Genomic DNA, 23,164 nt, shown 5'->3' with positions numbered 1-23,164 from the left:
CTGAACGTTGCATTTTTAACCTGATCTATAATGACGTGTACAGTACTAATGTAATGAACTTACTAAATATGTTACACTAGCCAAGCCATTCAAATTATTATTGGTGTAAATATAGTGTCATGCACGTGTGTGTGTGTTTGAACACCTAATGTTTTTAAACATACAGTTTCATTTTATCACAGGTAACATTTACAAACTAACCTTAACAAGAGACAATTATCAGTAGGCCCCTTGTTGTATCTCTAGGGGTCCCTGTTGAAGACCCTTGGTTTATGAACATAAATATTTAGCCTAGATTTGGAATGCCTGAAAATGTACCATTTGCTATGAGGACTGCTTAAAGGTATTTTCAGAAACAAAACAGGTGTTTGGACTATACTGTTTGAAGGCAGACTTTCCTCCGCAGCACACACAAGAAGATATTTTGAAGAAAGTTGGTAACCGAACAGCACTGGCCCCCATTCACTTCTATTGTACGGACACAAAACCAATTGAATTGCAAGTGAATGGGGGCCAGTTAACAACATTCTTCAAAATATCTTATTTTGTCAAGAAAGTCATACAGGTTTGAAATGACAAGAGGGTGTGTAAATGGTGACAGAATTTTTATTTTTGGGTGAACTATCACTATCATTAATTTGGTGGGAGTAACTGTGACTGATACTTTGGTAGGGGGAGGGTAAACCCCACTGCATAATCCTGTTGAACCCAAAGTGCTTTACACCCTAAAAAGCAGTCAGCAGATACCATTCAGTGTATTTACACTACCTATGGATTTCCCCACAGCTATTTATGTCAGGAATGCCGCAACCTATTATAATAATTTCTTATATTATTTATTGAGTCTATGACTCAGACAAATAAATGAACCTAAATTGCACTATTAAATGATGATCAACTGTTTCGGTTAATTTGTTATTACATTTTGGATACTTGCCAGTAAAACACAAGGTGTTGTAAATATGACATCATACAAGCGTCCCCATACAACCCAATTTACAAACACTCTACTTGGCAATTAACCAACCTTTCTGTACAACACAAAGTGTTCAGTAAATAATCAACCCTTAACCCAAGGTTCTTTTGCATTTGTACTGTTTTTAATACGATGCACAAAGGCTTGCATCTTTCTAATGCATATTTGTCCATTACATGAAAGTATGCAAAACAAGACAAGAAAGTCCCCACATCTCCATGTATTGTCACATTCCAAGCACAGACTGGTCAGTTGACATACTAACTCTCCCCAACACGTGAACGTGCCCTGATGTAGTAACATAGGATTCCCCTGTTAAGTAGTTTTAACTTGTTCTCATCTCAAATGCAACGGGAATGCAAAATGAATAAGAATTGCTTAGTGTATGAAACAGTTCACAAATTCCACATCAGAAAATTCCAGGAACACAAACACAAGGAAATGAAAAATGAGAGCTCTGATTGCATAAAAATATCAAAGAGTTGGTGTACACATGCCATCTCTCGAGTATATGTTTGTATGTGGATGTATACGCTTTTAGAAACAGTACAATGTGAAGTTAAATAGCTAGTTTTATTATATTTCTGAGGAGAATTCTAGTTTACATAACTTGGTTGTCTCCAACAACGGACAAGCAATGGACTTTCTTCTGTCATGTGAAAGAGTATGGCGCTATCTAGTGTACAAAAGCACACGAACATTACCACGTAGATTAAATTGTCATAAAGTCGCTTGTTCGTTTACTTTTATTGAATGTTTTACATCGTAAACAATGCTGAGATTTTTTTCATGTGTCATTATGCTACTTAGAAATTACAGTATTTCTAAAATTAGGCATGTTATCGCATTTCCTAGCTATGCAACATACTGTAAACAAACAAGCAAACGATGCTTTAATTTATATATAATAAAATGTCACATTAATTACAATGTCCAAACAAGCAAATGCTAACACTGACAAGTATGCAACATGCAAAGAAAAATATACATACCGAACAAACCCCCACAAGCATGCAGTGGAAGTTTTAACATCAAGCATTCGACTTCATCCATGATGACATGCGGCACTACGCAGACTGATCAGCATTTGACGTCAGAGTATCGCGAGAGCGCATCGAAAGCCCGCGATTCGAATCGCTCTTGCAGTGCTTTGATGTCACATGCCGATCAGTCTTCGCAGCGCTCATGAAGTTGTACAAAATCTGTTATTCTGAACAGGCAGATTCACCAGCCGCCCATGCTGGTCGAGCACAAACACACCCATCCCGTTAACATTCTGCAACTTTTTACAAGTACGTCTTAATGATTTGGTTTTTATGCACTTTTGGACATGGGCTAAATATTTAATGGTGTCGAGATCGGGATAAAGGAAACTATATAACATGGGTTCGACGAACTCCACCCTGATAAAAATCCCAAACGTCGAGGAGTTGATGCAAGAAACTGGCTGTAAGTAACAACAACAACAGTTGTTTTGCTACATTATGTTCATCGTTCATTTGTTTAGTTGTTGTTATTATTGTCCTTGCGTGTTTGTCATTTTATAAGTACGGTTGTATCTTTAGTTTTAGTTATACTGTATATTTAGATTGATTTTTATTTGTATTCAGGTCACGTCAGTTTTATACCAACGTTAGATTGACAGTGGCAGGTGCTGTTTAGCTTTTTAGACTTTAGTGTCCAGCTGCAATCTAGTCATACTGTTTACATACAATTTATCTATACAGTAGATATATAATCAAATTTCATGTCTGAAATATCGCAAATAATAAAATGCAATAAATGGATTTACTTGCCTGGTTTACAAAGCAATTTAAATGTCAGTTAGATTAATATGAAGAGTTTGGTTCCAAAATGAGATAAAATTAAAAAATCATTTTTTTATTGTGCATTCCAATTAATATCAATCAAACCGCAGTTGGTTTGTTTTGTGTTAAGCCATAATAACTAAAAAAAATACAGTTAACGAGCACAATAAAACACTGTAAAACATGATAACATAATAAAAAACATGATTTTAGAAAATGTTTAAAAACGGAGTTATCTCATTTTGGAATCAAACTCTTCATATATTGGTCCATTGCATACTGATGAAGTCATTTCCTGTATGTTGAGTTCTACTGCCTGTAATGCACCTTTATATGATGATGTACATCTTTCTTTCAGTCTCAACTGCACACATCATACGTTTGCATGACCGCTTCAAAGAGCTAGATAAAGAAAGAAGAGGTTACCTCTGGTAAGATGTTTTTTCCATCACTTTGGCTCACGTCCTATAAAATGTCAATTGCAGTTCTAGATGCCACATTTTTTGTTTGTTGTTTTGTCCTGTTTTACACAGTCCTCGGGATTTTGAAGCAATAAAAGGACTGGCAATAAACCCCATAGGAGACAGAATAATAGGTGCTTTCTTTTCCCCTGGGTGAGTGAATCTGGACACAAATCTGGGCATTTTGTAACCTGTTTTTACACAGTGCACAGTACATTTCTGCATCATAATGTAGTTTCTCAGTTCAGTAACTAAAACCACATGTATGTTGTATATTGTATAGCTGTATGGTTAAGTAATGATGTCTCCCTCAGGAGGGAAACAGTGGACTTCTACACTTTTGTGAGAATCCTGGCTCATTTCCGACCTGCTGACAACAGCCGACCCAAAGAATCCAGTTCTCCTGAACCCATCAATAGCAGGACCAACAAACTCAAATGTATGTTAGTAGAATTTGTAGTTGCATTAGTAGGGGGATATACCAGCATCCTCTTAATTACGGAACGTATGTTCTTGATACAAGTGCCATTAGTTGGTCATTGTCTTCGACCCTAATGCACACAAAGAGATTCGTATCACCCTAAATGGGTTTATTTTGCAATAATGACCAACTGACCGAACATTTTTCTGCTTATTACATAACCATGTGCCTAATAAATAAATCAATGGTTATTAAATATTGAATTTAATTTATTTTGAGAACAATACAATCACTTTACCATAATACCAGGAGAGGACCTTTAGGAAGCATCGGAGTAATTTCTTTAATCTCTCAACTTCATTCTTACAGTTGTTTTTCAGTTGTATGACCTGGATAAGGATGGCAAGATATCCAGAATTGACCTTTTAAAGGTCAGTGGTCTCCAGAATCATCATTATAACTAGTTTGGTCCATTTGCTCCCAAACTTCTCACCAACTGAATATGACTGACAGCTGAGTCTGTGTGACAGGTTCTCCGGGGCATGCTGGAGATGCAGGTGACAGAAGAGCAACTGGACAGCATAGTAGACCGCACTATACAGGAAGCAGATCTAGACGGAGATGATGCCATATCGTTTGAGGAGTTTCGCAAGGTATCAGTTTTCAATGTCTGCAGAGTTTGATAACGCCACAGCACTTTATATACGCCTGTTTTATTATCAATGTAGGATTACAGCCAGTTATTATGTTTAAACGTGCTTTCATTTTTTTAAATCAATTTGTTTCAGTCCTTGGAGAAGGTCAACATTGACCACAAGATGAGCATTCGCTTCTTGCGTTAAAGCATTACGGGAAGGTTACTATGCCGACCTCACATACGTCACAAAAATCTGTTTCATCTCCTAATCTGAAGAAATGCAGGGAAGATCCTCACAAGACAATGTGACGGATACAGCGATTGTTTCATATTTGAATGCACTGCTAATCTCTACATGGCACAGTATTTGCAACTACATTCTGACAAATGTATAAAATGTTTTATTCTGCATCTAAACAGTGTTTATATAACATAAATTGGACTGATATATTTATTTAGCGTCTACATATATTTTAATTCTAACAGTTTGTTGCTGCAGGGAAAAGAAAGAGTGATGTTAAGTGAAATGTGTTCATAATGGCCAGCACTGGTATTGTATGTATAGGTAATCTTATCATAAGGTAAGATTTCATGCTTGATTTTGATGTTTTGAAGGTTTTTCAATGCTGGCATGGTTTATTTAATTTGGACTATAAGCTTCATATGAAAGGCTACCACACAGTACTACACCTGTGTCTTCTCTAAAAACAGCCTTTAAAGACTGCTCAAAGACTTTTTGTATTAAAGTCTGACTGACTTTCAAAAATGAAATGTGACATGATTCATAATTGTTTTGCATTGTTTTGTATACATAACTCTTTCCCAAACTCAGTCTGATAAGCATTGATTGTTTTTATAACTGAATTTACTATTTACATTTGATACGTTTGTTCACAGGACAGTGACGCAACATTTCGCTTTGACCGATAGGTGGCGCCACTCATGCTTAAACACCAAATGGTTTTAATGCGAAAGCTTTACTGAAAGAAATCCAGGAAATTATTTATTGTATTCGTTTTATTTATTAAGGTATTTTTAATAGATTTGTACAGTATAACACATCACTTAAGTTATTCATCAATCCTCATTGGGCTTTACTCTTGGGCATACAGGCCAACAGCAGCCAGTACAAGGAAAAGCCAGTGCCTAAACAGAACCCCAAAAACAGAGACTTGACACTTCTACATATGTACTGGTATATTATTTGTAAACCTAAATTACCATTTAGGCATTAACATTATTTAATAACCTGAGGTTTTTATAGTACCTGCAACTGTGATGGTCATGGTTAAACGATAGAGAAGGACATCTGTAGTGCCTCCTTTAATGTGGATAGGCAGACCATTATCCTCCTGTATAAAAGTACAGACATTGCATAAGGAATAAATGGCAACGTAAAGACTTTTAAGTCAGAAGATAACACTGAGTCACCCATGACTCCAGATCAAATAACTCTTATTTGTAAGTATTCTATGTCCAATAACAAGCATAAAATATGTGATCCGAACTAAACAATAATTATCTTTTCAGGTCTGAGGTTTGTTTGTTTTGGATAATGTACCTGCATTATTACCTGCGGGCCTTCAAATATAGGGTTTGTTTAAGAATAATGACATGTCTATACAAGATGAACAGGCTGTTGAAACTGAATGAAGATCTACAAGCAAGTTTGCAGTTCAAATAATAACAGCAATAAATTCTGATTTCAGATCTTTAAAGAATATTTTTATGTGTTTTCCTTTATTACAGCTTAAACCTGTAAATGTATAAAGTAAAGAGCAGCCAAACTTAAAGAATACTGTTTGTTTCTATTGTTGATTAACTTAAACTGTGTGTATGGGTAGTTGAAAAAATAACTACATGTTAATATACTATTTTATATGATTAATATTTATAATATAAAATAGCATACGACTGATTTATCTTTACTGTTAGGTTTTTTTTCAGAATTTTTGCTGTCACACCAACATGTCACACATCATGGTTTATTACCCGTATACATGTCAGTTATTGGACTCTTCATCTAAATTGATTAATATTTTATATACAAGTATATTTATTGACATTAGTATGAAATTCATCTTACCAGGAAAACCTTCTGTCTTTCTGGCACCTTATTTTTCAATTGTCTCGCAGTTGTGCAGAAGGCCCGTGAGGCCAGCCGAGGAAGAGACTGTCAGAGTATAAAAAGAGATGTTTTTACATTTTATTTCAAGTTCACAAATTCATGAAGCTGAAATAAATGTGTCTTGTGGAAAACAATAAAAACAAAGAGATGAATATTTGCCCAGTTAATATAGAGTAGTACAAAAAAATCCTTGAAAGCTTTCAAGACATTAGTGATTCATTACTTAATGTCTTAAAGGAACAGTTCATCCAAAAATGAAAATTCTGCCACCATTTACTCACCCTCAAGTTGTTCCAAATCTGTATCAAATCAGTAGGAAAAACTACTTCATACATTTATTTGTTCTGTTGAAAACAAAAGAAGATATTTTGAAGAGCAAACAGTTCTGGGGCGCTTTTGACATTGTCATTTTTCCTACTATAGTAGCCAATGGTGGCCAAGAACCGAACATTCTTCCAAATATCTTTCTCTGTGTTCATCAGAACAAAGAAATTTATACAGATTTGGAAATCGAGGGTGAGTAAATAAAGACAGAATTGTATTTTTGGGTGAACTTTCCCTTTAAAAAATATTTGCGTTACTTGCTAAACAATATTATAATTTATGAAAGCTACATACAGATTTCTGTTTCCCTTTGCAAAAACTGCTTGACCTGAAGTGACAAACGTCAACAATGTTTTATGGTTCCCAAGGTCAACTGCATGTGGCTTATCTGATGATTTAGCCACGTGCTATTTACAAGCACCTGGAACAAACCAATCAGAGCACAAAACGTAGTGGTGGGTTGGGCCCAACAAGATCCCGCCCCTTCAGTACTGCAGTGTGTCCACCAGTGTGCTGTGCGTGTTTATGTCTGCATGTAGGCATGATAAATGCGTGACTGTGACATGATCTCTTGACTCTTTAGATTTAAAAAAACAGTTCGTCTGTTTTATACAAGTTTGATTAAAGAAAAAACAGGCAATAAGTTTACACACAAAACGGATCCCAAGCTTATAGAAATTATATAAATGATTCAGTTTTGAAAACAGATTTGTTTAATCTGCATATATAATCTTGTAATAAAGAGACAAACACACTGATTTTTTCCCTGATTAAACAAGAGCCACGATATCAGATGACCACTGAATGACTGAGTCTTTTCTCTTTAGAGGTCATTTGATGCTACCAGCCATTTAACAAAAACTGCTGTTTCCAACTCAACACATCCGAATCTGTGCCGATCAAAACCAAGACTACCATCTCATGACCAGGTTTGTTAAGCAAGGCATGCATAGCAATGGTCAGACTATCGTTCTGTAAAATAGTTCCCGTTTCACAAGTATTTTGGAAGCTCGACACCTGTTGCTGACAATGGTAGAATACAGAAGAACAGTAGTATATTTACCAGTAAATGCCTCATGTTCGACGCTGCTGTCTGTGAAGCCTGTTGATACTTGTCTAGTCAGGGCCCTTACAAGGACACACGCTCATTGCCGAGTTTTTGAACTGGAGCCAAGTAGTCAGGAGGGCAAAGGCAACCCTGCAGCGACAGGCTGATTCAATACTTAAAGCTTTTAACAATTTATGAATCAGTGCATGAAGTAACATTTTACCCAAATCGGATATTATGACGAATTTGCGCATTAAATTTGTATTTTACGTTTTCTTTAACTGTTTCCCCGTGGATGACGAGTTATGTCTTCAATTTACAGAATTCGCGTTGCTGTCAAAAACGAGATTTTATGGCAACCCGTGTTTCCGCTATTATGCAGTAGGTGGCGCTGTACCACTTAAAAACAATACAGCATATACGGATCCAAACGCAGTAAATACAATGTATGTTTGTATCGTCGTTTTGTAGATGTCTTAAAAGTAATCACAATACAAAACTTGTGAAATAAAACACATCACTATGGTCCATCAATAAAACTCTATTCAATGGATGCATTTCAGCTGTCATCTAAAAGCCCGTTCATATGGAAGTAATGATGTAGTTAAAGCTACATGTCTGAAAACTGTTATATAGGGCCTAAATATTGCAGTTTCACTTCTTCTTTGACTGAAGTCTGAAGATAGACCTTACACCTGATTGTGGTTTATTTCATTTCTGCATTTCACTAGGGAAAACTGAACTGACATTCTGTGAGAAGCTTTCTATACGGCAGGATCAACATGATCTGTAAGTACTGTCTTATATTTACAGTGGCTGCCTACGTAGCATGATAACAATGTATGCTTTTTAAATAGACAACAAAAATGTAATACAAAAGTTTCATCAATTGTGTTACCTCATTCAGTTTTTGTAAGTATGGAGTTTATTGATCAAGTGTATTATTGCAGACAAAGGCATCCTCTGGGCATTCACGGCTGTTCTGTTTACTGGTTGGGTCTTCACGTATGATGAAGACCAATGTTCTGATAAGGCGTCAAGACAGTAAGATCTTATGAATTGTTCAAATATTTTACAAAATTTGAACAAATGTTTTACAAACATTTTATAGGAAACAGAGAACAGAATACTTGCAATTTATTTGTCAAATAATGCAATGAACAAATAAATGGTCAATAATCAAATTTGAATGTGGAACTGCTTTACTTTGATATCCAAAAGTGTAATCAGCGCTAACACTCGAAAAAGGAAGAGAGTGAGCCATAAAACACAACTTCTTTATTTTGTTTGCACATTTCCATAGCTCATGTAACTGGACCTGTATGCTTCTCACTCTTCAATGGCCTGGGAGTTTCTGCATAGTATGTATTTATAGTTTTTTTGTAAAACAGGGCTGGTTATGTTAATACAAGATGTGTTTAGCTTGTTGATGTCTGTGAAAATTCAATTTTACCATTGTGATCTGTGGTATTTTAGGTGCAATGTGATCTGGCTATAAGTGATTTCTCCATGCTAAAAATCAAACGTTTTGTAAACTCTTATGCTATTATGTTTACGTTCTTCCACAGAGCCTTAACAATACAAATATTTGCAAAATACCACAGACTGTTCAAAACTGGACTATCCATGGTTTATGGTAAGAAAAACAACCTGTTTCCTGATGCTCTGGACATTTGAAATCCTTAGTAAAAACTATAACACTTAACAAGAGTCGTCTGGCTTGTGGTCCTTTCCTGGTCCTGCTGCTCTCTCTCCTCCCCATCACTTCCTGTCCTCTCAAAAAAAAGAACTCTCATACACAAACATTTTGGAATGAAATTATTTTATAATCGTTTTTGTTTTTAGATTTTGAATATTGAACTTTTATTCATCAGGACCAACATTTCATTTAAAAGTGTCATATTGTCTCTTAGGCCTGAACATACTGGTCACTGCTGTGACTGCTGGCCGATATTTCATTCCCATCTGCAGGTTAGAATATTTCAGTCTGCTTCTTGTTTGAACTCCCTAGAGGCTGTAAAATAATAATGAGACCGTTTTGTGTTGAAACGCAGGACATTGAACCTGACCTTTCTCAGCTGTGGCCTTCACTAGTGAAAGCTAAGAACTACTTCATCTTCTGGTAAATATCAACTGTTTGCACACATTTATGATGTTATCTTGCAGCCTACAAACATGCATTTACATGAATGCACTATAGGTAGGGTAGATTATTAATAAGGAAAGAACGTATCAGAAAGTATATACAGTGGCCCTAAAAGTAGTTTGGTACACTAAGACCGCACTTAAAAATGTGTGATTTTTAATGCATTAAATACAAAACATCAAATTATTTTGCAGCTGCAAATGCCGCTAGACCATCTCTTAAAGCCCGGTCTTCTGGGCTGTTTTTGTAATTACTGTTGCCAACTGATCTCAAAGGTTTGGGTTAATGTTCATACAGAATAACCACAGGTGTAGTTCCTCACATAACCCGTGGACATGATCAATTTAGTTAAAATAATATGAACAACTGTTGTTATTGGGATTAATATTTTTTGTATAGGCCACTGTGAGAAAAAAAATGTTGCTCTGTCTAGGCTGTATGCCAAAACAAACGCTGTGCCAGAATAAGTTACGTTCAGCTGTGGTTAGAACAAGTTTTTTGTCAGATTTCCAAAAGGGGTTTATGGGCATCCATTTATCGGTGGTTTCCTGCTTCAGCTTCTCGGAAGCAACTACAAAATGTTCTTATAGACCTATGGCACAGCATTTCACCAGCACCTGTCTCCGTGGTGTTTGCGCTATTTTGGCCAACCCCTGAACTTTTAGTTTTCACACTTTTTAAAAAGCGTTTTGCTTTAAAAGCTCGAGTTTTGTTTTATTTTTACTTATATTTTAATGTTGCATTGTTAGGTGTGGTGTAGGTGTACTGTAGGTGTTTGTAGACAATCAGACTTCCAGTAGAGTACAGCATTTAAAACCCTTGCTGTCACGTTAAAATGGAATTGCGCAATGTTGGTGTGTATAGGTCTGGCTCAGACACGTCCCAACTAATTTATGTGGTTTAATAGGAAGGAAGAGTGGATTAAACACGGGACTTGTGCAGGTTGTGATGAAACTATGGGCTCACCGGTTCATTACTTCCAGACTGCAATCAAGCTTCGGAAACTCTATGACATCGATAGGTGAGTTAACCAGCGGTCAGCATTTTCAGAAGAAATACACTGACATCAGCTTACAGTGAGCTTATTAATTTTGCATTTTCAGTGTCTTAAAAACTTCTGGAATCGAAACCTCCTGTGACGTGTCGTATAAAGTGAGTTTATTGGATTGGCTATGAATCATAATCCCAAATGTGATACGTCAAGCAAAACTTCACTAATATACTCTTACTGTATGTTATCGGCAGTATGATGACATAAGTAGTGTCCTGGAACCACTGTTTGGGCGGAATTACGACTTGCAGTGCGTGACAGACAAGAAGGTAGATTTTTAAAAAACGTGTTACTAAACCAATATCCATTCTAACTTCAAAAGAATAAAACATGTTTCTTTTTTAGGGTCGTCAAGTGTGGGTCCAACTGAAGATAAATCTCTTCAGAAACCAAACGCTTGGATGCCATAAACAAGAGCAAAAGCAGTTGTTTAATACCACAGCGTGGCTTCACAGTCCAGGACATCCCTGTCCAAAAAACGAAAGCATCTTTTACTTTCCAATTAACTATGAGCAACCCCATGAACCTTGCAACTCGAGCCATTCCAGACAAGCTTAGGTCAGCGCGTGTCTGAATAATATCTTCCCTCTTTTAATAAACAAGCTACATTAAACCTAAAGAATTCAGCCTTTGGATTTTCTTTCTCGATATAATCATTAAAACAATCTCAGATCAGATGGGAATGAAGGGCTTTTAATTCATTTTGAATATACACCAGTTTTCATTGACATTAAACGTGTCGTGATGTGGAATAGATTTCAGTGGCACAAAGTTTCTCATCCGCTGGCGATCGAACTCCTCAGCGGAGCATTGAAAAGCACAAGTGATAAATGTGAATCAACGTGCCAAATATCGGCAGGCAATAAGAGGTATAAATGAACAGCCGCAGACTATTAAACATCATGCAAGCGCTCATAATGGATGGATTAAAGAACTCACAGTTCACATTTTATTTGACAGAATCAGTTTTGCCAAAATGTTTCTACAACACAGAAGAAACAGAAAACAGACTATTCACTTAAAACTGCGTCCACTAATAAAAAAAGACCAGCTACTTCACAATGTAGATGATGAAACTAACAAAAAACACAACTCTTGGTAAATGATAGTTGAATCTTAGCATCTGCTTTTGAGTATTAAAATGTGTTCAATATGAGTGTGGTTCTTCACACTTCCAACTTTCCAAGGAAGCGGAGATTGAGAATCTTCAGCTGCTCGTCCAGCTCCATTCGAACAATGCCATCTTCTCCGTCGATACTGAGCAGAACTCCTGTGGCTTCCCGGTCTTCTCCCAGAATCACTTTCACCTGAGGAGCACACAATCACATTTATTCATTTAGCAGATGATTTTTTTCTGAAGTGAATTACATTACAGCTGCATCTTAAAAAAAATGGATTAAACGGGTTACTTCTATGCTGTGGAAAAAACAGCTGAATCAACAAAATGTCCTGTTTGTTTTGCAAAAGACAGTCAGTCATACGAGACAAGACTAGATAAAGATAAGCAAACGATGAGAGAATTTCCTGAACACGTCCACTACCTGAAGCTATGGACGTTAATCAATGACATGTGCATTCATAACTCCAGAATTAGATCATGTAACAGTACCTTGTTGTTTTTGGTTGGAGTAACAGGTTCCAGATGTTCACTTGAAATGCTAACCACCTTATCCGTGTCTTGAAGGTAAACCGAGCACATCCCGCCCTGTGTTTAAACAAAACAATTTCTCTTCATGAAAAATAATAAGAATATTTTGGTAAACCAACTAACAAAAAAAATCCTATCAGAAATATAAACTTTGACCATATCTATTAAAAATCTCTGCTCTGCTTCGCCACGCAAACCTAAATCCATCTGTACAAGCAGACGTATCAGAGGCTTGATTTGGTAACTGAACATAAAGAGTTTTGATATTAAACACAATGTTGTGTAGACTCTTCAAGAAGGAAGGGGTAGACTGGTAATAAACTGCCAAATAAGTTTGCACTGCAAAACATTTTTAAAACTAAAACTCAACACACCAAAACTACTTACAGTGACGCTGCGGATGACACCAGTCTGATTGATGACGCCTCCATCCAAGAAGGTGTCTTTAACTCGCACCATGATGTCTGTGGTGACCCAGTCATTGGAAGATTGGTCGATGTTAGATCCAGGAGTGTGAGGGTTGTATCCTCCGGGAGATGGAGCTCCAGGGGTCATTGGACTGTAGCCTACCGGGCTGGGGCTCGGACTGGCCTGAAGATCATGTGTATTGTTAAAACAACTCCATATGGTTCAATTCGCTGCCTAACAGTTTCTGCTTTAACACACCTATAGCTGTTTAGTAAATGTCTATATTGACTTTGTATTGCTTATTTAGCTACATTTTGCAATACATATGTAATGCACAATATATTAAAATTTACTTGCAAATATAAACCTTCACTGCTAAAAAAAGGAAAACTGAGTTCAACTATATTTTCCATACAGTTACCAAATGTGTACCTGGTAGGCCATAGGTGATGGGGTGGGGTGGTAACTGGCAGGAGAGTGCGTGTTTTGGTATCCCACGGGACTTGGGGCCACTTGGTGGTAACTCTGTGGGCTGGGACTGGGCTGGTAAGACCCCTGCGGAGATGGTGCTGCGTACGGGGAATACTGGTCTGTGTTGTACCTGAGGTGCAGAAACACATTTAGACACGATACTGAAAAGATCAACACAAGTATATGAATGATCACTCACATGGCAGGAGTTCCAGGAGTCTGAGGGTTGTACTGGGGGTTGACCTGTGGGGAGGGCACTTCTGGGTAACCGGGAGTCTGAGGGTTGGGCGTCCCACCATAACCCTGAGGAGATGGCGAGGGCTCATCATCATAGCTAAACTCGAAATCATCATCAGGCCTGAAAAATGAAGGCGAAATGTTACCGTTAATGTACATGACATTGTTTGACGAAAAGGTTGTATAATTATCTCTTGCTTTCTTACCGTGATGGTGTGTTTGGATTGCTGGGGTCCCATGCACCACTCTGACCTGGTGTCCTACTCCCATCATGCAAAGGAGTCTGAGAGCCATAATGAGGTGTACGGCTTCCTGTAAACGATGATAAAGTTCAGTCATTCAAGATAAATTAGAAAATTTGATAAACTTATTTTTTCTTATGGAATTAACTTTTTAGCATTATTTTTATATGAATTTTATGTTTAACTGTATATAAAACATGCATTTTAAATATAATGACAGCACTTTCTCAGACCAGACTTCTAAATATCAAAGTCTAAAGGCAAAAAAACTGCTGGTTCTGTCTGTTTACAATGAATTATGTGGCACAGGATTCAGTGCTCTGGTTTGCAAGTTGCAATGATTTATGACTCACGCTCAAAACAAGTGTAAATAAAGCAACTCCTGAGCAAAGATTTTTTTTTAAGATAATCACTATAACTGCAGTATATCACTATTCTTAAAAATGTAATTTGCTGTCCGTGAGAAGTATCCTAAATTTCCTAAAATTTTCTTAAATTTTATAGGTGGGGTGAGGATTTTCGACCATAAAAATTTCCGGGATAGGAATGTCCGACCCTAAAATAAATCTGTTTCTCTTACCATCGTGGAGGGGCGTCTGACTGCCATACATTGGAGTACGTGAGCCAGTTCCATACATGGGTGTCTGAGAGCCATACATTGGGGTTCGTCCATGGGTGGAAGTCATTCCTCCATGTCGCTTGGCACCTCTGATTCATGGCAAAAAAAACAGATATGAAAGCACATTGAGTTAACTACAGTTATAAACTTGTTTTATGAGGCGGTCATGTCAGAAAAACTAACATGCAAAAATGTATTATCTCTGTGTTACGTGCCATAACACGCAAATATTTTCCAGCATTCAAATTTTTCTCGTAGAGTATTTAGCAGTCCCAAAATTGGCCCGTCATTCAGAGTTCACCAAAAACACACATTACACAACCATAAATAAAAAAGCCCAGATTTAGTAGTATAGAGCCAGAAGCCCAGAACTGTCAAATTCTCTCTCTCGCTATGAATCATTTGCACAGAATGTACATGCTTGTAACCAAACAGTTGGTCACCACTTACTACCATAGTAGGAAAAATGACAAAGTGCCCCAGAACTGTTTGCTACATTCTTCAAAATATCTTCTTTTGTGTTTAACAGAACAAAGGAATTTTTACAGATTTGTAACAACTTGAGGGCAAGTAAATGATGACAGAATTTTCATTTTGGGTAAACTGTTCCCATTGACAAGATTTTCTGTCATTTATGACACAACGTCTCAATTCCAATTAATTTTTATGGGGTTTACATGTTTTGACTATTATACAATAGGGGTGCATAACAGATCCACTAATAAGAGTATAATATACATTTTGATCATCCTCCTGAATCTGATCTGGATAAAAACTTAATAAAACCTACTTACATTCAAGTGTTGATAAAAACATGAATATTGTGTTGTTGTTCTAAAGCAGAGGTCCTGTTCTATTTGAATGTTTATAAAACAAAATGTTGTGGGGGCTGTGAAAGTTTTGCGATTATGATCAAAAATGGTGGCGGTGTAGAATTTAAACATTCCCTTGCATAACCCTTATAAACAAACATGCTAGGGAATGTTTAAATTCTACAGAAAGCTGGCAAGACACTGATAACATACACAGTTGTGAGACGCTGACGGTCCACAGAGATGGTCTGGCATGTTGAATGGAGCTCTACCCTAGCTGTTGATTCTGTGGCATCCTTCACCACTCCAATATAGCCTGTGAAGACAAAAGTAACAGATCAGCTAAAGTAAAACTTTTGCACATCCATTCGTGTGATTTTTAAACTTATGGGAGTCCACGCATGTGCAAACAAGTCACCCCCTCCAACCTACCTTTGTATGGTCCCTGGGATATACGGACAGTCTGCCCAATCAAATCATTGTCTCGTCGTCCTCTGCCTCGGCCCATGCCGCCACCGCCGCCTCCCCTTTGCTGCTGACCTGCAGAAGAGACCAGATAACTGATGAGAATCAATTCAAAACATTGGTTTGGTCCTTATATCTATACTGAAATTCAATACCTGAAAACTGATAACATACAGGATGCAACATGACTACCAGATAGACCAAAACTGCACTCCACTCACTCACCTCCTCCCCCTGGGTGCATTGGACTGCTGATTCGTGGGCTCATGGGAGCAAAGCCTCCCACTGTGAAATTGGTCACATCTCTTGGCTTTGGGAAAAAGATGGGTACATTTTAAGGTCGAGACGTTGAAAATATAAGCTTTGGCACCAGACGTTGAAGGTTGAACACACCTTTGAGCCTCCAGCCAGAACGAGGTGGCGTGTCTTACAAACAAACATGCCTCCATTCTCAACCAGTTTCTTACAGTGCAGAAAAGCAAAGCCTCTGAAGAGATGCCGGATTTCACCTTCACGGCCCTAACAAACAGAGAACAAATTAGCAGATTGGTTTTAGCCAGTACAGTCCTGTTAAAAGAATAGCTCACCCAAAAATGAAAATTCTGTCATCCTTTACTCACCCTCGAGTTGTTCCAAATCTGTATAAATGTCTTTGTTCTGATGAACACAGAGAAAGATATTTGAAAGAATGCTTGTAACCAAACAGTTCTTGGCCACCATTGACTACCATAGTATGTAAAATTGCTTTATAAATGTCTTTGATCTGTTGAACGCAGAAGATGATGTTTTGAAGAATGTAGGAACACAAACAGTTCTGGGTCACTTTTGACTACCATTGTTATTTTTCCTACTATGGTAGTCAATGGTGCCCAAGAACTGTTTGGTTACAAGCATTCTTCCAAATATCTTTCTCTGTGTTCACCAGAATTTTTTTTTGCTGATTTTGAACAACTCGAGAGTGAGTAAATGATGACAGAATTTTCATTTTGACAGTCGAACTGTCCCTTTAACACATCACAACCAATGAATAATGACTCGGACTTATTTACCGAGTGTGGTCCATCGATGACTTTGACAATATCCTTAACGTGAATGTTGTTTTGCTCGGAGTCGAGAGCGACGGCGAAGCGGTTGTCCTTCCGCCTGTTTACAGCCTGATGCCGCACTGTTAAAACCTTCCCGTGCATGTTTAGAACCTACAGACAAAAAAGCTAAAAGTCTAGCAAAAGTGTACAAGCGCATAGAAAAAACTCCAATGTATCTCACTGTTTTCATTGAGACTTTACCTGGAAGGTCTCTCTCTCTAGCCTGACAATGACTCCTACAGTTTGGGGGTCTAACTGTACCAGCTCTCCCCACTCGTGCTGCCCACCTGCATCCACACCTGAGGCCGTCTCAGAACACAGCTGCAGGTCCCTGGGCAAGACTTTCAACTGAAGAAAAAACAACAACATGTTTATAGTCAGGGCACCAACACTTATGCATGATTTGATAGTATCATTTGATAGTAAATGTACCTCATGCATGGTAAGGTCCGAGAAGAGAATGACAAAGTTCTCCTCCACGCGGACTATGAGGCCCGTGTCACCTTCAAAACGGCCGGCGATTACTTTCACGTGGTCGCCCATACGAAAGTACTTCCTCAATTCATGAGCTGGAAACTCCAGAGGATCCTAAAAACAAAAAGATGGTGAGATATCATATAGGACTGTGAAGGTGACATGGCATAAAAAGACTGATCACCTTGAGGTCCTCGTGTTTGGGCATGATGGTGATCTTGTTGCCATCCACACTCAAGATTTTGCCCTGAAGGTTGATCAACTCTCCCTCACACACCTCCACGTTATCACCCGACTGGAGGTTGTGTTCACGTTCTTTACCTGCCATCCAAAAACACGTATTCAATATCAAAATCTTTCAAATCTACACTGAGCAGACAGACAAACTTGTGGTACCTGTGGTCTCTGTGACTACTTCAAGGTCGATACCCTCTGGTTGGTCCTCAAACTTCTCCAGTTCTGAAAGTGTGGGCTTGACACCTTCTGTGATCTACAGATAAGATAAAACCGGACAAATTACGTTTTAATAAGAAACAACAAACAAATGGAACTCAATCGTGTGTGTGGGTACTTACTACAGCTGACATGGCAAAGCTTTTAAACAGGAACCCTTTGCGGCTATAGCGGTTGCCTTCAAAGATCATGAAGTCACCGTCATGGCTGACCTCACCACCAAGAGACCTAAAGAGCAGAGGGGAAACGTGTGGACACAACTGGGTAGATGTAAGTCGAGAGGTTACGATATAAGACTCACGATTAACTTTACCTGATCTTATCAGCATCGAAAAGCCTCTGAGATGGTCTTTTAAACTTCTTTCTTTTGGCAAACCAATCTTTCTATAAAACCAATGATAAAGACAGGGTCATGTTACCACATCTGTTATATCTTGCTTGTACTGTATATTATGATGAGTAGACACAGTAGAGGTGTACCCTACCATGCTCATCCTTGCTTTGATGCGGTCCAGATCAATACGAGGTATCATTTTTAGCGAGATTGTATTCTGACTCGGTTCAACATAGTCCACCTGCCAAAGGCAAATTATTAAACATGTCACAATGCTTTTACACAAAACCAAATCTGTGTATTTATACAAAGGCAAAGAATAAATCATCGCCGGAATCCCCACCTGCGCAATGTCATCTTTATAAAGACCTCGCTTGAGACGAACCCAAGACTTGGGTTTAAGATTCGTCACTTCCTTAACCACTTTCAAAACATCTGTCATCTCTTTAATAGGGACCATTTGCTGGTTCCAGAAACCCATGCGCAGGTTGCCGACCCCCTCGATGGCGGCCTTGACATGAGTCTGTTTGTATGCTTCCACGTAGATATAACCCTTGACGTGCTCGGGGGCCACCACGGATTTGATTTGAAGAGGCTGGGGAGAGAAACAAAGCACAACGTATATTGGCACCATTTTAAGGTGAACTTCAATCATGACAGTTATTTTGTCTCGAACAATACAAACAGATAACGCAATGGAAAACCTACGGTGTCGGTGCATTGATAAGCAATGAATTTGCGCATGAGGGCAATGGCGGTTGCTCTCTCCTCGCCGATCTAAAAAAAAAAAAGATTAAACCTTACGCATAAAGCCACATCATAACATCATCGATGAGTATAGCGTTGGGAATCTTCAGTACTAACCTTACACTTAACAGTCCACAGGTTAGGATCCCTGCAAAAGATATTTCATTAACACAAACCCTTGATTAAATTCTTTATGTTTCTTTCTAAAAAACAATAATAAACAATAAATGCAACATTTACATACTTGACTCCAGGAAGCAATTGTTGCTGGGTGATATCATCAGAAAGATCCTCCGAGACGCCATAAATACTGGTGTAAACAATAGAAGAAACAGTTGAACCTAAAATAAACCTGCCTGTTCTTTGGAAGCACTTTGAACGGAACATTTACTGCAGACCAACATTCCATTAATTCTGACACGTGAACATGCCGGTGACACATACTTTGTCACGGTGTGTGAACTTTGTGGACTTACTGTTCCCCTCCAGAAGATTTGGCATATTTTCTCATGTAGTACTCTCCCAGAGCTTCCTCTCGCGAGTCCCTAAAAAGGTCGCAGCGGGAAAAAAAAACAGGTTTTTAACACAATCTTTTAATTGTGAAAGGTAATTTAACCACGGGAAAGTTTGTACAGTGTAGTCGTCACACCTCCAGAGATTCTGCAACCTACGGGAACCAGAGATATCTTCATCCAACGCTACGTGGTCAAGGTTGGACACTAACAGACAGAATAATACAATTGAAACACAGGGATTGAAAAGAACAAATGAGATGGTTATGTCTACAACTCTAAAATCAATTCATTTGGAACAAAATAATCTCATTGGGTTTGATGCCTCTTGGATTAAAAAAGGTTGTGCAGAATTTAGAAACAACTCACTAATGCCTTCATACAGAGAAACTAGAGAAAATGTGTGCTTGAGGCCAATATGTTTACATGAGACAAAAATTTCACAATTATAGTTGCTTTCCCACAGCAAGATGCCTTACGCTGGCAGACACCTTGTATGAATTTTTCACATCGCTTCCATTGTACACAGCCTCAAGTACATAATTCTCATTGCAAACTTGCACGCACACGTACACACAGCTACTCGATACTAGTTTTAACCACCAAGCCCATCTAAACAAAACAGCAGAATGTTAAAGCTCTTACCTTCCGCCTCTTCTGCTTAGTGTTGAATCGTGGAGGGAGGAACATGTGCCATTTTACAATTTCATGTGCACACAGCAATTGCAGGCAAGGGCACAGACAGGACCAAGTGAACAGAAATAAAAAGAAAAATTACACCTGATGGGCTTTTGACACGTGACACGTTTCAAAGATGGAAACGACATGATGTTGATGTAATGTCACTGTTAGCTGATGCAATACAATGAGCAGTCTTGAATACTACCATTCAACAGATGTAATTTGTATTTATTTGTTTTTCGTAAAGGAGCATTTTCAGACAAATGACCATATTTGTAAACTTGAGCAGTTCCCTTCATATAGTCCCCTCGTTCAATTGCATGCAACTTATCACTGAAAACGTATTTTAAAGCTCTAGCCTTTATTTATGAAATGTATTTGCCATCCATGCTCCTTGTTCATATTTTAAATTAAGCATTAGTCAAACAGCTTTAAACATCACAGACAAATGTTAGAGGGGTGCAGTTTATGGGCATGAGTTTTTACCAAATGTGAAACAATGATCTGAGGATTAATCACTTCATTTAGACAAAGAAAAAAAGCAGAGAAATCTGGAGTTGGTTTACCGTTAACTGAAGGAGGCATGCACAAGAAATAAAGAATCCACATTAAAGAATACAGTCGCATCAGTTTATAAAACATTTCATTCACAGTTTGCTATTAAATGCCTCCTTTAACTCATTACAATGCATATTTATATACAGCACATCCTGGCCACAGAGGTTTTAACTTACTAAGACATTCATTCCAACTCCCAAATCTTAAATTATGCTTATATACATTCTTAGTTGTAAAGAATCTGCACTAAAACCAGAAAGGCAATTCAATAACAGCGTGTCTGTGAAAACTCTGATACTTCAAAAAAACATCCAATTAGAACTACAGATTAAAAACTATAATTACACAAAAATCGGCTTTTTGCCATTACTCACCTTTTTCTAAGATGTCTTCAGCCCCGTCCTCCCAGGTGTCTTCATCTTCATACTCATCATCAACATCTAGTCAATGAGGAAACAAGAATAATATAATTAAATTATATACAAGTATGCTAAATAATATCACATTTACTGGTTAAATAGATTGAAGAATTATTTTTACCGGCTTCGTCCAAGATGAAGCCGCCGTGTCGAGGTTTTTTCCTGGGCCGTTCATCATCCTCTTCCTCTTCTTCATCATATTCCTCCTCATCCTCCAAGTCTTCTCCTTCCTCTTCTGCTGCCTTGTCGCTGCCAGTTACACTCCCCTGCTCATCCTGGAAATAAATGAAATCAAAGTTATTCCTTTCAATTACAGTCATCCTAAAAGGTTAACAGTGTAACTGTAAAATGGAATGATTCCGATGTATGTTTTTTCACTGACAAAAATCAAAATACAAAATGAACTGTGATTGGCAGGTGTGTAACAACACCCGGAGCTCAAAATTCAATACAATACACACTACTGGGTTACAAATTCAATAGCATCACGTCATTCTGAATATTTACAAAGTGAAAATGAAATCAAAATTTGATTTCAAAACATTAACAACAGTCAACAACATTTTTGTTCTACATACAACTTGTTACAGGATTCACAACATTCAAGATTAAAATTATGTCAATTATATGTCACATAAAAATAATTGCATAGACCTGGCACTGAAAAATAAAACAATTTTAACACACAATTAAATTTCAAAAAGCGAAACGCTAAGAGAAAATAATAATAATGAACGTAGGTCACCTGTTGGCAAATCAAGCAATAGCAGACCACATATAGAAAAAAAACGCCATAGCGCTACAATACTGTATATTTTTGTATCACAATATATGAAGAGTTTGGTTCAAAAATGAGATAACTTCGTTTTTAACATTTTTCAATTATCATGTTTTTTTATTTTATCATGTTTTTATTGTGTTAGTTAGCTGTATTTAGTTATTATGGCTTAAATCAAAACAAACCAACTGCAGTTTGATTGATATTAATGGGAATGCACAATAAAAAAACATGCTTTTTGAACAGTTTTAAAAACGGAGTTCACATATTCATATTGGAACCAAACTCTTCATATCATGCCATATCGTTAACTGCATAGTGATTGGTGGCTGTTTATGCATGTCAGTCTCTCACATCGTTTTCTTCCACTTCTTCAGCCTCGCTGCTCCGCTCACTCTGATTATCAGAGAAATCACTGTCCTCACTGTCAGACATCTTCCTGTAGTCTTCTGTCTCTTGTTATCCAGACGAGAACACCTTTTGTAAAAACACAGTAACACGTAAATCCTTGATCTTGAACAATGGACGTGTGGAGCCTTCGTTCATGAACATTGCTCTACATGCTAGTGCTACTGTACTGAAACCATCAGACAGAACTGTTAAGACAGAACTATCGTATTTAAAGTTATTAATGTTTACATGCGACAGGAACATGTGCTCCACTAAAACAGAACGCTGTCTGTTCACTAGGTTTAGCAACACACCTGTGTATTTTGCTAGACCACTGCGGTTACGTTTTGTGATTTGTTTGAATTAGCATTGCTAGCCTGTTGCTAGTCTATTTAAAAGACGATTAAGGGGCTTTAGATCATAGATGAACATCATTATGCAGTTCGATTGGGTCTTGTGTTTAACATCTTACAGTCATGTGCTCTGGCTAATGCTGCTAAATCCACCAGACAACAAATTAGCATGAGCTGGCTGACGTGCACAGCATTATACGCAAAACAGTGTTCATCAGGTTCACGCCTTTAATTGATAAAAAAAATACAGTAAATATACTGATTTAATGTGCATACAATATCTTCTTACCTTTATGCAGCGGTCTTGCCCTGCTATATTCCGAGAGCAACGGTCGGCTAATGTTTCTTTTCTTAAACTTCCGTAAGCAGTAGGTAGCGAGACAACTGCACAGCGCCAACTAGTGAGTAGGAGGACAACTCAGAAACAAGTTTTTGTTTATAAAAATGCTCGTAAGAATGAGAACGACCCTCCCTCTAA

General features: G+C 37.7%; 4 protein-coding genes across 5 annotated transcripts; 2 read left to right on the top strand and 2 right to left on the bottom strand.

Annotated features, from left to right (window-relative positions):
• The first annotated feature begins 2,176 nt into the window (after positions 1-2,176).
• chp2 (calcineurin-like EF-hand protein 2) lies at positions 2,177-5,178 on the top strand. The gene is made up of 7 exons (XM_057350938.1): positions 2,177-2,425; positions 3,143-3,215; positions 3,318-3,398; positions 3,560-3,684; positions 4,036-4,097; positions 4,197-4,319; positions 4,455-5,178. The coding sequence occupies exons 1-7, from the start codon at positions 2,359-2,361 to the stop codon at positions 4,506-4,508; spliced, it is 585 nt and encodes a 194-aa protein (XP_057206921.1). The 5' UTR covers positions 2,177-2,358; the 3' UTR covers positions 4,509-5,178.
• A 105-nt stretch (positions 5,179-5,283) lies between these two features.
• On the bottom strand, positions 5,284-7,934 carry LOC130564651 (cytochrome c oxidase subunit 7A2, mitochondrial). Its single transcript, XM_057350939.1, has 4 exons — positions 7,819-7,934; positions 6,390-6,476; positions 5,571-5,655; positions 5,284-5,449 (listed from the first exon to the last, which is right to left on the bottom strand). The coding sequence occupies exons 1-4, from the start codon at positions 7,831-7,833 to the stop codon at positions 5,388-5,390; spliced, it is 249 nt and encodes an 82-aa protein (XP_057206922.1). The 5' UTR covers positions 7,834-7,934; the 3' UTR covers positions 5,284-5,387.
• Positions 7,585-11,635, top strand: rnaset2l (ribonuclease T2, like). Its single transcript, XM_057350935.1, has 11 exons — positions 7,585-7,684; positions 8,535-8,592; positions 8,754-8,847; positions 9,107-9,164; positions 9,372-9,439; positions 9,717-9,774; positions 9,858-9,925; positions 10,857-10,970; positions 11,053-11,101; positions 11,195-11,269; positions 11,346-11,635. The coding sequence occupies exons 2-11, from the start codon at positions 8,586-8,588 to the stop codon at positions 11,556-11,558; spliced, it is 804 nt and encodes a 267-aa protein (XP_057206918.1). The 5' UTR covers positions 7,585-7,684; positions 8,535-8,585; the 3' UTR covers positions 11,559-11,635.
• Positions 11,636-11,920: 285 nt separating this feature from the next.
• supt5h (SPT5 homolog, DSIF elongation factor subunit) lies at positions 11,921-23,092 on the bottom strand. Of its 2 annotated transcripts, none has more exons than XM_057350933.1 (30): positions 22,976-23,092; positions 22,298-22,420; positions 21,287-21,440; positions 21,121-21,186; positions 20,153-20,167; positions 19,645-19,714; positions 19,472-19,540; positions 19,240-19,305; positions 19,113-19,143; positions 18,957-19,025; positions 18,592-18,843; positions 18,400-18,489; positions 18,228-18,298; positions 18,037-18,142; positions 17,858-17,951; positions 17,646-17,782; positions 17,420-17,575; positions 17,189-17,335; positions 16,952-17,098; positions 16,296-16,421; positions 16,128-16,212; positions 15,870-15,977; positions 15,651-15,753; positions 14,587-14,714; positions 13,971-14,076; positions 13,727-13,885; positions 13,489-13,657; positions 13,036-13,239; positions 12,610-12,705; positions 11,921-12,307 (listed from the first exon to the last, which is right to left on the bottom strand). In XM_057350933.1, the coding sequence occupies exons 2-30, from the start codon at positions 22,376-22,378 to the stop codon at positions 12,167-12,169; spliced, it is 3,246 nt and encodes a 1,081-aa protein (XP_057206916.1). In that variant the 5' UTR covers positions 22,379-22,420; positions 22,976-23,092; the 3' UTR covers positions 11,921-12,166. The 2 variants fall into 2 exon arrangements, with proteins under 2 accessions (XP_057206916.1, XP_057206917.1); XM_057350934.1 differs by having other exon boundaries at positions 20,153-20,164.
• Between the last annotated feature and the right edge of the window lie 72 nt (positions 23,093-23,164).

Source organism: Triplophysa rosa, linkage group LG14 (genome assembly GCF_024868665.1).
Source record: "Triplophysa rosa linkage group LG14, Trosa_1v2, whole genome shotgun sequence".
Classification (NCBI taxonomy): Eukaryota; Metazoa; Chordata; class Actinopteri; order Cypriniformes; family Nemacheilidae; genus Triplophysa; species Triplophysa rosa.
This window is presented reverse-complemented; position numbering and strand designations above follow the sequence as displayed.

Coding starts and splice junctions, on each gene's coding strand:
- chp2 (XM_057350938.1), top strand. CDS start 2,359: ATGGGTTCGACGAACTCCACCCTGATAAAAATCCCAAACGTCGAGGAG. Junction 3,216..3,317: donor GAAAGAAGAGGTTACCTCTG/GTAAGATGTTTT, acceptor TGTTTTACACAG/TCCTCGGGATTTTGAAGCAA. Junction 4,098..4,196: donor CCAGAATTGACCTTTTAAAG/GTCAGTGGTCTC, acceptor TCTGTGTGACAG/GTTCTCCGGGGCATGCTGGA.
- LOC130564651 (XM_057350939.1), bottom strand. Junction 5,656..6,389: donor AAAGACAGAAGGTTTTCCTG/GTAAGATGAATT, acceptor ACTTTTATACAG/GAGGATAATGGTCTGCCTAT. Junction 5,450..5,570: donor CATGACCATCACAGTTGCAG/GTACTATAAAAA, acceptor GGTTCTGTTTAG/GCACTGGCTTTTCCTTGTAC.
- rnaset2l (XM_057350935.1), top strand. Junction 8,848..9,106: donor TCTGATAAGGCGTCAAGACA/GTAAGATCTTAT, acceptor ACATTTCCATAG/CTCATGTAACTGGACCTGTA. Junction 10,971..11,052: donor AAACTCTATGACATCGATAG/GTGAGTTAACCA, acceptor TTGCATTTTCAG/TGTCTTAAAAACTTCTGGAA.
- supt5h (XM_057350933.1), bottom strand. CDS start 22,378: ATGTCTGACAGTGAGGACAGTGATTTCTCTGATAATCAGAGTGAGCGG. Junction 19,144..19,239: donor CAATTGCTTCCTGGAGTCAA/GTATGTAAATGT, acceptor TATCTTTTGCAG/GGATCCTAACCTGTGGACTG. Junction 17,783..17,857: donor AGTAGTCACAGAGACCACAG/GTACCACAAGTT, acceptor TTTGGATGGCAG/GTAAAGAACGTGAACACAAC.